At 40.9% G+C, this 16024-nt stretch overlaps 1 protein-coding gene across 4 annotated transcripts in view; it reads right to left on the bottom strand.

The window, feature by feature from the left end:
• PLCH1 (phospholipase C eta 1) overlaps positions 1 to 16024 on the bottom strand; it is a 58351-nt gene that overhangs the window by 13230 nt on the left and 29097 nt on the right. For all 4 annotated transcript variants that reach the window (XM_074878377.1, XM_074878378.1, XM_074878376.1 and 1 more), the window contains exons 7-14: positions 15288 to 15491; positions 13644 to 13764; positions 11928 to 12099; positions 8948 to 9055; positions 6584 to 6745; positions 3782 to 3853; positions 895 to 989; positions 93 to 190 (exon numbers count right to left, since the gene is read on the bottom strand). In XM_074878377.1, coding sequence (XP_074734478.1) covers positions 93 to 190; positions 895 to 989; positions 3782 to 3853; positions 6584 to 6745; positions 8948 to 9055; positions 11928 to 12099; positions 13644 to 13764; positions 15288 to 15491 — 1032 coding nt within the window. The remainder of the gene's footprint in view (positions 1 to 92; positions 191 to 894; positions 990 to 3781; positions 3854 to 6583; positions 6746 to 8947; positions 9056 to 11927; positions 12100 to 13643; positions 13765 to 15287; positions 15492 to 16024) is intronic.

Consider the following 16024-nt stretch of genomic DNA (forward strand, 5'->3'; position numbering starts at 1 on the left):
AAAACAAGGGAAACCTTGAGAACGCAGACATGTTTCCCATCCAAACAGAAAAGTGAAAAAGGCAAGCGTAAGTCTTGTGCCAGCAGCCTTACCGTCATCTACGATATCCTGGGCTGCCACAGAGTTCGTGTACACCACTAGGTCAGACAGAGCTCGGCACAGCTTCACCGTTTTCCTTCGACGAGCCAGTCTGCTGAGTTATATTTAATATATAAAACAGATAAGGAATTTTTCAATATTTAAAGCATATTTCAATCCCCCTGTCTGTTCTTGTCATCAATAAGGAAATAAACAGCTGTGAACAGCGAACCGCGTGTCGCAAACCTCCTTACAGAGGGCTCCAAGATGACTGTTCCCCTTGTACCTCTATAGTCACACTACACAAACAAAATTTTTCATTTAAAACATAATGAAATAGCTACACCGTGGCTCTTCTCAGCAAAAACAAGGCAGACAGCTTCAAGATATATCTGAAAATGGAGCATTTCAGTGACAACAAATGCATTCTCAATGGCACTTTTTTGATTGCTTTTTCTTTACATTCTCGCATGTAATAAAGTTGGCTGGGCTGTGATGTACCCTTATTTAGCCTAAAGAGTTTTCTTTGAGCACTATTTACAGCATGTAAAATGCAGATTGGCATTTTTCCATTAGAAGAGTATTACTATCACACTTCTCAGTTTAAGGGTAATTGCTATTTGCAACCTATGAAAACCTACATTATCAAAATACCGGGCTACAGCAGCCACAGCAAAATACACCCCAACAGCAGTGTCATAAATGACCTGCTCTTAAGAGCAGGCTTCCCTGAGGCAATGACACAGAAATATTGATAGTAGTAAACATGCCTCGAGGTTTAACTGCGCTGTAAAACAACGGTGATTCATAGCTCACCTGTGGAGCTGCCCCATTTCCTTCCCAGAAGAGTTCTGCTGGCTTTCTTCATCATCTGATGCACTATGGTATTTGGATGCTGCCTTCACCGCTTTCTGTTGGGGAAGAACCAAGTACAGCTGTGTCAGTTTATGGGGTGGTTCTGCAAACTCACGTTACTGTCATTAATGGCAAGTGGTGGGTGAGCTGCAGCGGGTTTACAGCTCAAGACCAGTGTCCTACAAGGACACAGAATGGCCCCTGGGGGGGTGGCAGCAGAAAACCCTGGGTGCCACGTCAAGTTTTTCCATGCATGTGGAGAAGGAAAGGCAACACAAAGCATCTGTGCCCTGATCTCACTCAAAGCAAGGATCCAAGCCTGCAGCCACCAAGTAGGTTTATCTGCTGGCAAGCAGATAAAGCCAAGCCTGAAGAAAATGGTTTCTGCAAACTGACCGGTCCATTGCAGGCCACTGCGCATTCTGCAGCTTCTCTCCCTCCTCCCTCCTGACGTGAGAGGACAACACTGCTCCACTGTCTCCAGTACACTGGGCACTGGTCCTGCTGGAATTCTAACGGATCATATCGTATTTAACAAACAGTAAGGCACAGTAGGATCGAAACATACAATGCATTGCTTCCACCTACCTCTGCTGCCCTCCGGTTTAGAAAATTTAACAAATTCATTTGTGAAGTTGAGAACAGAGTCTGGGCAAAATTTTCAAACATCATCTTTCTGCTGCCTTTGAGCCACACATACAAGCATTCAAGTTCTCCTAAATTATTACAGTATACAGCTATGATAAAAAGATTAAAATCTAAAATGCACCTTTTTTCATAAGCACCTATTATTTAATACAGTTTCCAATTTCAACATTACATCTTTTGTAACACTATGGCTTCAAGTGAGACTTTTCTTCAGTCCCTTCTCATCAAGAGTAATTAACAATATAACTGAGAGCTCCTTATCCTTTTGCTCACATGGCTAATTGAACACAGATTTCTTCTTTCCTGCTGTGATACACCACTAATGTACATAATTTAGTCTGCTGTGTTTAGTGCTGAAATAAATTTGACTATATTGGAAATAATTTCCATGGTTCAGTTTTGGAACCTGAAGGTCTGCACTGTGGATGTTTCCCACATTAACTTGCAGGAATCGCCGGCCTTAGTGTCTTTGTCTCTCCACTGGAAGTTTTTAGAGTTTATACACGAATACATTTCGCACAAGAGCTAGCTGAAAACATCACAAGTCAATAACCCTGGGTGGATAATTCTGTACCTGAAAAAATATCAATAGTAACCATCCTTCCCAGGCATTCCTTTAGCTGGAAAGGCATAAGGGGGAAGTTACTGGACTGTTGCCTCAGTCTACAATATAATCATTGTTTTAAAAAAGAGGCAAAAAAATCTAGATATACTCTTTTCAGCAGAGATGAAACAAATGGGCTTTCCAACCTGCTATGTCCATTAGGATAACTAGTTGAAGGAAGTAAATCATCAGCATACTTTCCAGCCCTCAGTGTAACCAGCAGTTTTTAGTGGCAGACTTTTGTCTGTGCCATCTCATTCCACAGCACTTGTTTTCCCATCAGCAAGCACAGGTCACAACACAAAGTGTCCACTGTCGTACACAACAGCTACTTGCAGATCTCAACACATACTGAGCGAATAACGTGCACTTAGCTAGAGCAGCTGAAGGAAATATGATCACTTTAAACTGATGTAAGCTTATAAGCAAAGTGTAAATAGGAGTCCTGATATTGTCCGCCTAGAGAATTTCTGATGGCTCCTAGCTGGCTTCAGCTGGTGGCTGATTAAGTTCTATGAAGTATTTCATAATTGCTGTTTTTCCTAAATTGCTGCTCAGATTATCAATTAGAGCGTGCACCCTGCTTGGCTGCAGCTTTGACCACGGAGAGCACTGAAGAGGAATGCGGGTGTCTACCAGGCTGGGGCAGAGGAAGCCGCTGGTGGCCCAGTGACTCGGCTGCAGGCCTGCTGCCTGCCCCTCTCACAACGAACCTATCTGCTGATTTACTTACTTGGTATCTGCTAACTGACTCTGGGAGGAATGCAGCTTTCAGCTGATTCAGCTTATGCTGAGGCTACATGTTCAATAAACCCAAGCCTCGAGGCACCGTGGGAGTGTGGGAATCGGGGAGGTGGGTGACAGGAACACACTTGTCAGGATACAGGAGTGGCAGGAGACATGGGCACACTGTCCCTTTTGGTGGCTGCTATCTGTCCAGCTGTAAAATGAAACCTCACGCTCATTTGAATTATATCAGCTCTTGCTTGGTTCAATAGAGCCGCCACAGTGAAGACCCAGTGAAGCAGACAATTTGACCTAGCAGCTACACAAACGTATAAAAACTATATGCAAAACCATGAAGAGATCAGAAAAGAACACATTTTTACAAAGCAGGAGCCCAGAGCCAGTACTCAGTCATGGCAGTCCCTTAAAGCAAGTGGAAAGACAGTAACAGCACACTCTGCACGGCACTGCTCAGGGTGCGAAACCATAACACTGGACCCCGAATCAAACAAACGTTGTCAGCTATGGGGACAGAGGTCTGGAAAACAAGAATATGCCAAGGCATTTGTCTACACTGCTCTTCTGCTGCAAGTTTGGTCAGAAAAATCAGCAATTCCACATCACTAGTAAAGTGATCTTTTTGGTCAGGCAAGAGGTTTTTTTGAGTTTGTGTGACCATCTTTAAAGGGTTCTCCATACTGCTGGCTGCTAATATTCTTCTGAACAGCAATAAATATACGGAGTGTAATCACACAGTCTTTCCTCGCTGCCCACACACACACCATGCTTGCGCAGGCAGTAAAACATACCCAGTGCTTCCAGAATGCTGCCAGACCTGGAATAACAAACTGAGTCTCTTGTTTTACTTACTTTGTGTTTACCGAAGTTGCCCATTAATGATCGACTATGAGACTTTTTCCCACTTTCTTTTGTGTCCAGGTTCTGTGTAGAGAAAGTGCAATAAGAAGTGTAACTAGATACGCTCAGAAGTATCTTTAAAGAGCCTGTTACAGACTCTGAAAGATACAGTTTCAACCTATCTTAAGTTCTTGTACATCACCCTGATTCACTATTAGAAAAGTACAGTGATTGCAAGTGAGAAGAAAAGTGAGTTAAAGTCTAAACACAACATATTGATCTGTGAACACAAACTGAAATCCAAAAAATCTCATTACAGGACTCTTTCAATTTCTTTATATACTTGATAGCTTAGCAATCCTCTAACTGTAAGGAAAAACAGTAACATTAACACTCAAGACAACAACCAACCACGTAGAAAGAACGGTCTAGCAAAACTAGGCAAGCAACAAAACACAGCGTTTGAAAGTGTACTTGAAAACAGCCACAAACGAAAAGGGGGGTGGGTACAAAAAAGTAAAAATCTCCTAACAGATAAATGTGGACTCTTCACAGGCAGCCTGAAGTCCAAGTTTCACATTTACAGCCATGTCCCTAGTCATCAGTTTAAAAATTCCTGGCAGCATCTAGCTGCTTCTGTCAGAAAAGCACATCCCTTCATCTTCTAAAGAGCAAAACAAAGACCTAAAGGTGCTGAAGAAAATTCCCCCAGCATTTCAGCAAGTCCTATGAACTCCAGTTCAATGCTGAGCTGGAATTCAGTTCTGGCTATCATAACAATAAGGGCACTAGATGGTTTCTTCAGGTCCAGGAAAGTCAGTAAGTTCCGTATCTACATTCAAAGACTTGTTTCTAGCTCAAGCCAAAAGTCTCTGTAAAACACAGAAGGAAACCTCGGCATATAAATACCTTTCTCCTGCAGATAAGAGTCAGAGTTGATAGTTTCAACAGCAAATCCAAACTAGTATCAGGCCTAACAGTACCAGATATATTGCCTTCCTTCCTCATGCCCCCAAAACCCACTTGATAATTACTGGAGATTAGTACATAAACTTGCATTGTGAATGTTGTTTTTTTTTTTAAATATCAAATCTTTGGGAAAACGAAAGGCACAGTTACATCAGTAACAAAGTAAAGCTAAATGAGATTTGACCAGCAAAGAGGTAGAAAAATTTCTCAACAGATCCTTTTCTGGTACATGGATTACACAGTAGCTACTAAAAAAAGAGCTTAACACCACCACCAAAGCTAGCTAATGAGTTACAGAATTACCAAACCATTACAACGTTTAACCACTTAGTTTTCTCCCATCTAGGTCAACAGTTGCTATAAATTAATCTTCCAGCTGTTTTAACTTGATATTACTAATTGTTCAGCTCAGTATTGCTTTAAGACCCTTGAAAACAACAGTCACACACAATCAACCTTCACACAGGACTGTCGCAGCAAGGGAAGAGATCTCTAAATGTCCCTTAATAATTTAAAATAAGTCAATTAGAAAATTCTGTTCCTTAATATTATTACCTGAAAGATGTTTGAATAACGCACTTGCATTACTGAAGTATTTGCAGTATTCTGGTCACATCAATGATGTGTAATGGGTAATCTCAGGCATCATATCCAGCACAAACACCTTAGGGAAATCTGCATTCTTTAAAGAAAACTCCTTACCCCCTCAAATGCTGTCTAGGGGCCAATCATTTTCCAGATACCAGGAGACGTACCAAATGGAACTATTCTAACACAAAACAATACTGAAATGGCTCGTATCTGATCATCTGCACTAACAAGGGGAGTTTGCTCTCTGAAATCCCGCCTTTCTGACCTCTCAAAGGCCAAAAGGAGCAGGCAAGCTGACTGTTCTCACACTGCAAAGCCACAGTCTGAAAATAACCCTCCTCTGTCAGGTCAGGTGGCTTTGTCCTCTGCATTTGTACAGCCTCTGCCCACCACAGCACAGCTCTCACCAGAGGTCTCAAGCACCAGCACAAGCCGAGTATGTTTTCTGTAGGCAGGTCTGGCCTCAGGCAAAGGTCTCATGGGTCCAGCCTCAGAGAAAGAGATCGACAAGAACTACATAAACACTACAGAGTGGGAAGACACGCAGAGAGCAGAGCTACATGTACTTGACCTTTAAGGCTATACCAGTTGCAGAGGAAGCAGAGCCCCCACAGAACAATGTACTGTATTTAACATACTGGGGTTTGCATCCAGTTGAGGTGAAAGCATGGTAACCGTGGATTCAAGCTCTTAACTGTTTACTGATGTACTCAAAACTCCCATTCATTTTATTGCTTTACAAAAATAGTTTGATATCAAAAGGGAACAGAAACATACCACTCGATCTAAAGAAGTCTGAAAAAACAGTCATGAAAAAACAGAACCTTGCTTAGGGCAGTAAAAGCAGAGTCCTGTGTTTTGGGGCTGTACAAAACAGCCATCAGTGTTACAGGCAGACAACGCTTTCAGGTATCACAGCCAGTCTCGACAGGACTACGGCCATAGAAAAAGGATCTTTCCCCAGTAACCTAGACACAAACCAAATTGTTTGACACGCTCTTGCAATATTGGTACTTCTAAATTTTACAAGGTACAAACCAGACTAGAACACATTGAAACAACATACTCTTCACATTTGACCATTCAAATTCTCCCTTGGATATTTTCCTGAAACAGTTCCAAGTTTTCGTTTTGGATAAAACAAACTCTCAGAAGTTGTTCATAAGTTATCAACTTTCTCATCTGAAAAGTGTGCAATACGCATTGCACTGTCTAATATTCAACAGAGCATGCAAAGGGGGAAAACCCACATACCTGCTTCAGGTTAACATTTAAACCCTCGTGAGTCGCCTTTAGCAGGGCTCTCACAGTGAAGCTGTCGGTATCTTCTTTGTCCCTGATTTGGGATTCTTTTATCAGAGATTCCAGTTTTGTTCTTATAAAAGATTCCACCTGGTGCTCAGTTGCACCATTACTCTGAAAGACATTTAAGAAATCCAGTTAAAGCAGATTATTACGTCCATCACTTCTGGGACAGCCTGAGGGAGCATTACACACGCTTCAGGCCACACAGCACTCCCAACATTTCCCTTCTCTGTGCAAGAAAAAGCTTCCTGCATAACCCTGCCTGACTTTGCCTTTTCTATTTGTGGCTTTTACTGCCATTTCCATTTTCCTTTTTCTCCTCAGTTAGTCCTCCTGACACAGCTTACACTGCCCACCAAAGCACAGTCCACCACACAGATGACCCCAGAACCCGGCCCTGGTGTTAACTCTTTGTTTCTGAACAGTACAAGTCTGAGCTTCTCTTTCAGAAGACGGCATGAATTCTCAGCTAATGCACTTCCACACTTCCTCCAAAATACCAGACAGCCTAAGCATCATCAGATTCCTGCTCCAAACAGTAAGAAAGAGGAAGCAATTACTGTTAACAAGAGCCACACAGACTATACAGACACAAACCAGTCTCCTACATAATGTGCTTAAAATAGCGAATCCCACAGAACAGTGTGCACCAAGCATTCCTCTGTCCATGCGGTGCGAGACCTCTCCTGAGGCAGGAGATGAAGCAACTGTTCCATCCTAACATGTTCCATTTCTAGCCCCAGAAGACACACTGTGTTTTGCATTGGCTTTAAGGGCCTTTCTGCTAAAGAAAACATCATCTCATCAGAAGTGCTCAAGCCATGTCAGTAAAGCACAAGCGGACTACAGACTGTTCCTGTTGAACAGCACGACAATGAATCAGGCACTACATCGGTTTCAGAACTGGTTGAGCAATCTTACCTCACCTTACTATACCCATAATTAGTTATGTCCATTCAATACATACTTTTTCCCTGAACTTAAACCTGCAGAAGTTTGTACCTGTAATTAAACCCAATCACATTCCTAAAGATTTATGGGATTGGGAGTTTTCAAGCTTCCCCATAAATTAATTAATACCAAATATTCCCAATTCTGTAGTAAACACTAACGGCAATACAGCATTCTGAGTCACTGAGCAAGCTGAGTTTATCCTATGCTTCAAGAGCTCCCTGCAAGGCTGTGCTTCTGTATGAGACTGTCTCATGGAACATATGGGTTGAATGACATCCAAGTGCAATCTAACCTTTAAATAATTAAGACATGAGTTAATCATGATTTTGTCCAGTAGCATAGAGGGGGTTTGTTTATCTAAGGGGGGGATCAAATCAGCCCTTCTGTGTGGGGTACACGAACCCCTCAAGAGATGTTGCTGACACCAGCATTTCAGCAGCATCAGGGGAGGGGAGGAACCAGCATGAACATCTACTTCCTCTGAACCTGTTCAGATGGGGACTTCTGTTACCTGTAAAGCAAATCCCAAAGTATCCTGAAAAACCTTCAATTGCCAACAGCAAGCAGAAATGATACAAATTATGTAAACCAAAACCAGTTAATGAGAACTACAGATAGGTGTTTCTGTGTGGCATCAAGGCAAACTCACCAGGCTACATTCAGAAGTAGAGATAAGCATTAGACTTGCTAAATATTAAACTGAATTTGATCTATTCTTTCTGCATCTCCCTAGATAGTATTTTCTTTGTTCCAAAGTTTTAACTGGTGAAGCAAGGCTGCCTCCTGACTAGAAAAAAAACCACCCACTGCATAATGTGTATTAGCACTGCACACCGGTTTCAGTTTCTATTAAAAAAAAGTGTTAATAAAATTAACAGCAGAAAAATAAATGAGAAATTAAGAAATAAAAGGGAACAAAGCAATCTTCAGTATCAAAAAATAAGAGACAGAAGGATTAAAAATAACGTTTCACACCTCAAATTTTTTTCATATGTACTTCTCCTTTCCTAATTTTCATCTAACAACTGTGTAGGAATTCCATCATGCCACTGTTTTGAGTGCTACATATTTGTAGCTGAAAAAAAGCCTAGTGTGCTTATAGTGCTGGCATCAGTATTTTCAGTCTAGTGCACCTCAAGTACTTAAAAGCTGTTATTTATATGATTTAGAAGACAAAGCGTGTGTTTCCAAACAATGTCATTCCGTATCTAAATGTGGAATTATTTAACTTCTGTATCTTAAGGACCTGACTTAGAAATCAAAGCTCAAAACCCTAATCTGCTGACAACTGCAAGGAGGGTTACACATGTGAGACATGGAGAGATGTACCAGTTTTGGGAAGTGTCTATATGCACATACATAGCAGGGCTTTAATTTGCAGTCGTCTTCAATTTCATCAGCGCTATCCTCTTCTGAAACTTCTCCTTCCTCAGCATCTGCTCCAAGACTGCATGGCAACTTTTTACCCTAAAACAAGGGAAAAAATATTCACAATAAATGCACACATGGTCAGTGTTATTTAGTGCAAAGATCAAAATAGTCCATTCCTCAACTATTCCTTATATAAATTGTGACCAGAGTTTAGAATTCGTTTTCAGAGAGTCTCATGCAAACTGGTTCAAGGACCCAGATTATCACAGGTGATAATTTAAGTATTTCTGGAAGAGTTTGTTACCAAAAGGTCTTTGCAAGCTCTTTCAAAAAAAAAGCATACCACCTCCCATCTCTGGAGCAAGCCAGCAAGTGTCCAAAAGATTTTTTTTTTTTTTGAGTTGACTCTCAGATATTTCAGGCTTACCCCTAGCAAGCAGACTGTTGTATATTTAAAAAAAAAAACCTCTAAAAATCAGAAGCTGAGATTGTGTTATAGGCTCTTCATCAGAATGGAAAATGCAGACACAAAAGAACTCACTGCAAGCAGCCATCAGCATGAAGGAAGCAGCAAAGCCTATTTAAATATTGCATGCTCATGCAAGAGTGTAGTCAGCAATCCAAAATTGCTAATCCAGTACTGTGAATGTCATATACCTACATTAGAAAGGAACTATTTAATTCCATGTCTAGTTTCCAACATCTGATTAGAGTGATGAGCATCAAACAGAGGTTATTGGCTACTTCTGGTAAAAAAAAAAAAAAAACACACAAAAAAGAGGCTCTGACAGATTGATTATCCTTTTTAGAGCATTCATCTTTAATCCTGCTGTATGACCACTTCCAGTGAAGCCCAATCACAGAACCTTAGAAATGTTGCTTGTGGGACCTCTGAAGGTCTCTGGGCCAATCCCCCACCAACGGGGGATCACCACCAGCTCGAGGTGAGCTCACAAGCCGAGTCTTGCGAACTTCCAAGAGACTCCCCCAGCCTCACGGGCAGCCTCTTTCCACTCTGCGCTGCCCTCAGCTCAGAAAGCTTTTCCTGCCATCCAATCTGCACCTCCCAAGCTGTATCTTGTGGCCAGTGCCTCTTGCGTTACCATCTGCTACTTAATAAGTCACCTATTAAACTTCTGTGTTATTCCTTCTGTGTCTTCCTCACTGACTGCAGAAATGTTTGCAGTCTACCTGCTTCATCAGTGACAGAGGTAGACAAGAATTACAGCCAGATTTCTGCAGAAATTGATTGATTTATAGACTGCATTTTGAAATTAATAATGCTGCCCTGCTAATGAGTGGATCAAATTCACTTCATGCTGGCACCTTTATACTGGCTTAAATCCCTGAGTATTATTAGAATTACTCTTTATAATACACTAGCAAGATGAAAATTATGCCATTACTTGAAATTGTTTGGCTAATGAATCAATACTGCCTTTCAAAGGAAAATGTATAAAACAGAGCAAAAATAATAGCAAAAAGACAAGAATTGCTTCTCAACAAGATGCCGATTTCTAAATATGATTTTATCTTTTCCAACAGGGCTGCTTAAATTGAGCGGGAGATGGGAGACAGGGCTTTGTGAAAAGATACTGTGATGCTTAAAATACTATTCCTCACTCTGAAAACATTAGCTCAGCTCCACACCATTCTGTAATGGCTCACAGGGTCTCAGCACTGTGAGCTGAAGAATCAAACTGCAGTTACGAACTCAAATGTGCTAGGAAGGCCAGCTCAAAAGCTGATGTTAGAACAGCACAGTACCAAACCTCTCTTCCTTTTGTGCATTGAGATAGTATTTCAAGCCAGGTTTGCTGGGTTTTGTCGCATGACTGATATTACATATAATTTTGTTTGACTCCCTAGAACACCGACACTACACGCTTGCACAGTTCACTAACTACCAGTTACACAAGAAAACTGATTCAGTGAAACTTAAAATCCAGTTGAACACTCAATAGGTTTTTCTAATTGAGTCAGCTCTGTACTATATATTGAAATACATTCAAACTAACATCAAACCAAAATTGTGAATCCTTGTAGCCAGCTTGATACAGAGGATAGGGGGGGAAAAATAGTATCTCAAGAGCTCACAGCGAAGTAATTGCCCCCATGTGTCAAAGTAAATTAGACAATCTAATAAGCCCCAACGCTATTAATCATCCCCTCAAAGGTCTGCCTTGCATTTCTTTATTATATCCATCTTAGTCTTCAAAATTCCTTTCAGACCAAATCCGTTTATACTGAGAGGCTCAAACAATTAATCTTGCATACAACACTAACTTCAGTGCTCCAGGGCCTCCTCCCTTGCCGCTCCTTATAGCCACCTTCTGAAGGGCTCTTCTTTCATAAACACAGCTGATGAACCGTGAAAAGTGTTTCATTTCATGAACTACTGCTCATAGCAGGGTGAGGGGGAAATGCAAGAAATTTTCAGATGCTTTTGTATTACTCCAAAATACTTTGTCCAAGGAGGGACTGTAGGATACCATTTAGATCCTACAGGGATATGAATCATACAGAACAATATCCACTAATAGCAAATTAGACAAATTTCAAAAAAAGAAAATATCAGGTTCAGAGAACAGTGACACAGTTCCTTCTATTCATAATGATGCATTTCGTGTAATTTTTCTGCTCTCCTGTGTTGGTGCTAAGGTTTAAAAATAAGCACCTGACTTTAAAACTCTCTGATAAGATGCTTAAGAAATAGAAAGAATTTTCTTTCACTGCTATTGACATCACCTCCCTGTTGAAACACTCACAGAAGTACTCTGGGACACCCGCCAAGTCCAAGGTAAACTGTGTTTCCATGTCTCAGAAAAGCTCTGAATTTTAACTCGCTGCATCAGTACTATTCCACATGGTACTGCCGAACTGGTTCTCCAAAGCCAAAGAAAATCTACAATAAATATCATATGCTGACTTTCGTTACATTTTGAACACGCCGCCAGTAGCAAGTTACCTTCACTAGGATTTTCCCTTTCAAATTTTGAGGGCTAGGAAGCTGTCTGGAATCTCCAGTGATTACAGATGACAAGTCCAGTTTGTCACCAAATATTTCCTTCAAGTACTGAGCGATCTTCTTTTGCTGTTGAATACTGCAGTGGTTTTCAATAGACAGTATCACTGGAAACCTAGAAACAAAACGCCCAGACATTGTCATAACGGTTTTAAGAGAGGGGACCTGCACCGCTGACCACAAACTGGTTTAAACAGTTTGTGTGGTATTTGTTTAAGCCTCTGCATTGTCAGTAATCCTCACTCACTTTGGGAAAAAGGACTTTCCACGTGAACTCCCAAACCCTCGCTCTGTCAGAATCCCTCAGATAGTCCCTGCAGGCGATTCTGCCCTCTCCCTCCAACCCTGCCCACCAGCACACAGGGTGACAAAGCTTGGAACCAATGATCACCGAGTGCGAGGCATGGAGAAACCTGCAGTAAAGCTCATCCGCAACACAACGCCTTTCTGCTCTACCTAACTGAGCAGAAGGTACATGAAGTTTTTGCAAGCCACATATGAAGTCTTCACAGGCTGTAAGTGACCTGCAAGCTGCTCCTGGAGAAAAGTGTTTAGAAATCAACAGATTGAAAGGAATTGCTAACTCCTCGCTGGTCATCTTCCAAGGACTGATAGCTGCATGAATGACTTGCCTTTGTCTTAATAACTGCAGCTACAGTGAGTCACACCAAACCTCTGAAGATGCCCAGACTCTGGAGAAGGAGAAACATTTGGCAATACTTTCCAGAATACTCTCCCAAGCTCCAGGAATTTGCAGCTTCAGTTTCCTGAACTAAAGACATTGTTTCTGCATATAACAGCCTATTTCTTCCATACATCTGCCCCATTGTTTTCTAAACTCTTGGCAGCCCCAGAATCCTATGGCAAGGAACCCCACATGCCAACTAACTACACACCAAGTGAAGAACCACCTCCTGCAGTTTTGAAATCACCACCTCCATATCTAATCAATAACACCAAACTTCTGGGCTCGTGTTTTTTGTTTGGTTTTAGTGTTTTGGTTTTTTTCATATGGCCATTATTGGGTCACTTTTTTTTTTTAAAGAGAAGTAAGCATTTTCCCTTTATTCTTTTTAAACTACTCAAAATTCTATACACCTGCTCATGATTTGAGACTGATATATATATATATATGGTTAAACTCCACGATTTTCATAATAAACTGTTATATAGTACCATGGCAAACAAAATAGAATCTGAACATTACCCTACATCTCAGTATTTCCTCATACTACATAATGAGACAGCTTTTCAATTTTCCTACTGAAATAAAGTATTTCCCTTAGGTAGAGAATGTTATAGTACTGATTTTTAAGGATAATTTCCCTGTGGATATGAGCAGGGAGTTCTGTTCAGACAAAGCAGCAAAATAATCTGTAGATATCCAACAGTCTGAGACCGTTCAAAACATCACTGAATTCATAATGCCTGAAAAGTCTTTCTACCTCAGGTTGAACTTCCTAACCTGATTGATGGAAAGAGCTCATGCAGTTGAACAATAAACATCACAGGCAATAAAGAGGGGAATAGAATCAACTTTATAATTTCTCAACATGTTTAAAGGAATATACAAACTTCCTGATGTTGAATGTCGATTTTGGCATGGGATTAACTACACAACACAGACAGGTACAGCTTCAAAACTGACCCTACACTTACTCATTTTTGATGAAGGCGTATTTATTGATAGTTTCTGCCACATCACGGAAGAGTATTTTAGAAGTAAGAGTATAGCCATGGTGCACTACTGGCTCTCCATCTGGACCATCCCAGCAATCCACTATAAAGACAAAAAAGCTATACATTAAGAGATGCCCATGATCTTCTGCATTTCTGCTGATCTTGCTTGCCAGCAGAACTCATGTACACTACTCAGCCACACAGGTGTCAACAAGTTTCATTTAATCTGTTATGACCTACCAATTTAGTTAAGACTAACAAAACAGTCTCTTCCTATATCAAATGTGAAATCTGCAACCTAAAACTGTTTTTTCCCCCCTTATATTAAACTGTGTTTTTTCTCCTCATATATAAAATTACAATGGCGTAATAGGTCAAATAATGTTTACAGCTGTCTCTTGGGAAAGCAGCTTCTGCTTCTGAAGACAAACAATTTAAAAACAACTTAGTCCTTTTCCACTCCCAATTAAACTTGCGGTTTTATAACTGACCATAGTAAGAGTAGCATCAAATCCATCACATTCAGGACGGACTAGGACAGTAATACTTTTCCTACTATATTACTGTACCCTGGATTTACACCAAACTTGTCACTACTGTTGCCTCTACAGGAAGTTAAAAATTCCACAAAGAGAAAGCTACAGAGCTATTACCAGGCTGTACAGGATCTATAATGGATTTGAGGTCAAGTGAAATAACATACTATTGTGTGTTCTAGGGAACTTTCCGACAGAAGGGAAAGTACAGTGATAGACCACCCAATTTTCCCAGATTCACTTTAATTAATTTTTAAATTCAAATTAATAATTTTTTTTCCAGAGATGAGTTTTGCAATACTAGTCATAAAAAATTGAATTTAAATTTGTCAAAAGACTTTATTCCACCCAGAATCTTGAGAAATACTAATGTTTTGTTATTATTTTAATCAGGCAGAACTTAAACAAGAAGCCAACAGGATCTCCAGGCTATCAAACAGCATCTTGTTTTCTTCCACCAGCATCCAGCCAATGAAACAGCACATCACCTCTACTGCAGCAGACCAAACCCAAGTTGTCAGCTCTAAGGTGGTGACAGAAATAGATACACAGCTGTGCTGACAGAAGGCAATATTTGCTCACCTGTCCTCCTCCTACAGGCACTCTTCATCTTCCCTTTGCATCCGCAGGAGGAACTGCATACGCAAACACCCACTTTCCCATTCAGCTTATGAAAGAAAAAGGTCTCTGTGGGCTCAGTTCACTCTGAACAACGTGGCTTAGGCAGTGCTCCTGCAAAGTGGTAACCTCCAGCATGGGAAACCACAGAGTGGAACAACGAGATGCCTGCCCACTGCCTTACTGGGGCTTGGGCAACAAAAAATGCTTCACACAAGTGTGGGGCAAGGGAAAACTTGCACTGTCTGCAAAAAGCATAACACCACAGCAGCAGGCAGGAGAAAACAGGGGTGTCTGTGATGTCTGAGAAGGCCATTCTCAACAGAAAAATTTAGACTGCTAGAAAACAGGGGTTTGCTGCCAAAGTTAATCAGTCAGTGAAGCATTAATGCTTTGAGTTCACCACTGACTTTGTGGTTAAAAGAAATATCACACTTGTCACAACCAGCAAGTTGCACTAAAAATATACCTTCAATACATCGACAACCATCTTGCAGCACTCGTGCATACATCTCCACTCTGGACTGGGACAGCAGTTGGTCTCCTGTCAGGTACGTATTGTGGGATGAAGCAATGAAGTAGTTACAAAGGGGTTGATCCATATCCTGATGCACTTCGCAATGCAGTGGATTAAATATATCGCAAGCAGGACTGCGCATGAAGTTGGTGAAACCTTTGAACAAAGAGAAACAGTTTTGCCATGGGTGCAGTCCGTATTATCAGCAAATGATTTGCACTCTAACATTTGTTTTTTGTTTATGCTTGTCAGTGCTAACTCATGTCTCAGGCAACTAAATCACATAGCAGGGATTAATCTTCCTGTACCCCATGTTTTCAGCATATTAACTGCTGTCTGCAACTTGCCTGATTCTTTGCAAACTGAAGAGGCTGCACACACTCAGTCCACTGCTGGCACACACACAGGTATTTCTTTTTGAAGCCTATGGAAGTTCTGACACCTTTGAGAGGAATACATTCCCAAGATCCAACCCTTATCCTCAGACAATTTTCAAGCAGCTCTGAACCCGAAAAGCAAATATAATCTAGAAAGACACATTTATGACTGCCAAAAAAAAAAATAATCAACAAGCATTTGCAAAACATGGCATTGAGCTAAGCCTCTTCAGAAATTAACAACCAACAGTAAAAAAAGAAAGCAGGATTCTAAGAGAAGCATAAAAGTAACAAATACTAGCTATACAAGAC

Source organism: Strix uralensis, chromosome 9 (genome assembly GCF_047716275.1).
Source record: "Strix uralensis isolate ZFMK-TIS-50842 chromosome 9, bStrUra1, whole genome shotgun sequence".
Lineage (NCBI taxonomy): Eukaryota > Metazoa > Chordata > Aves > Strigiformes > Strigidae > Strix > Strix uralensis.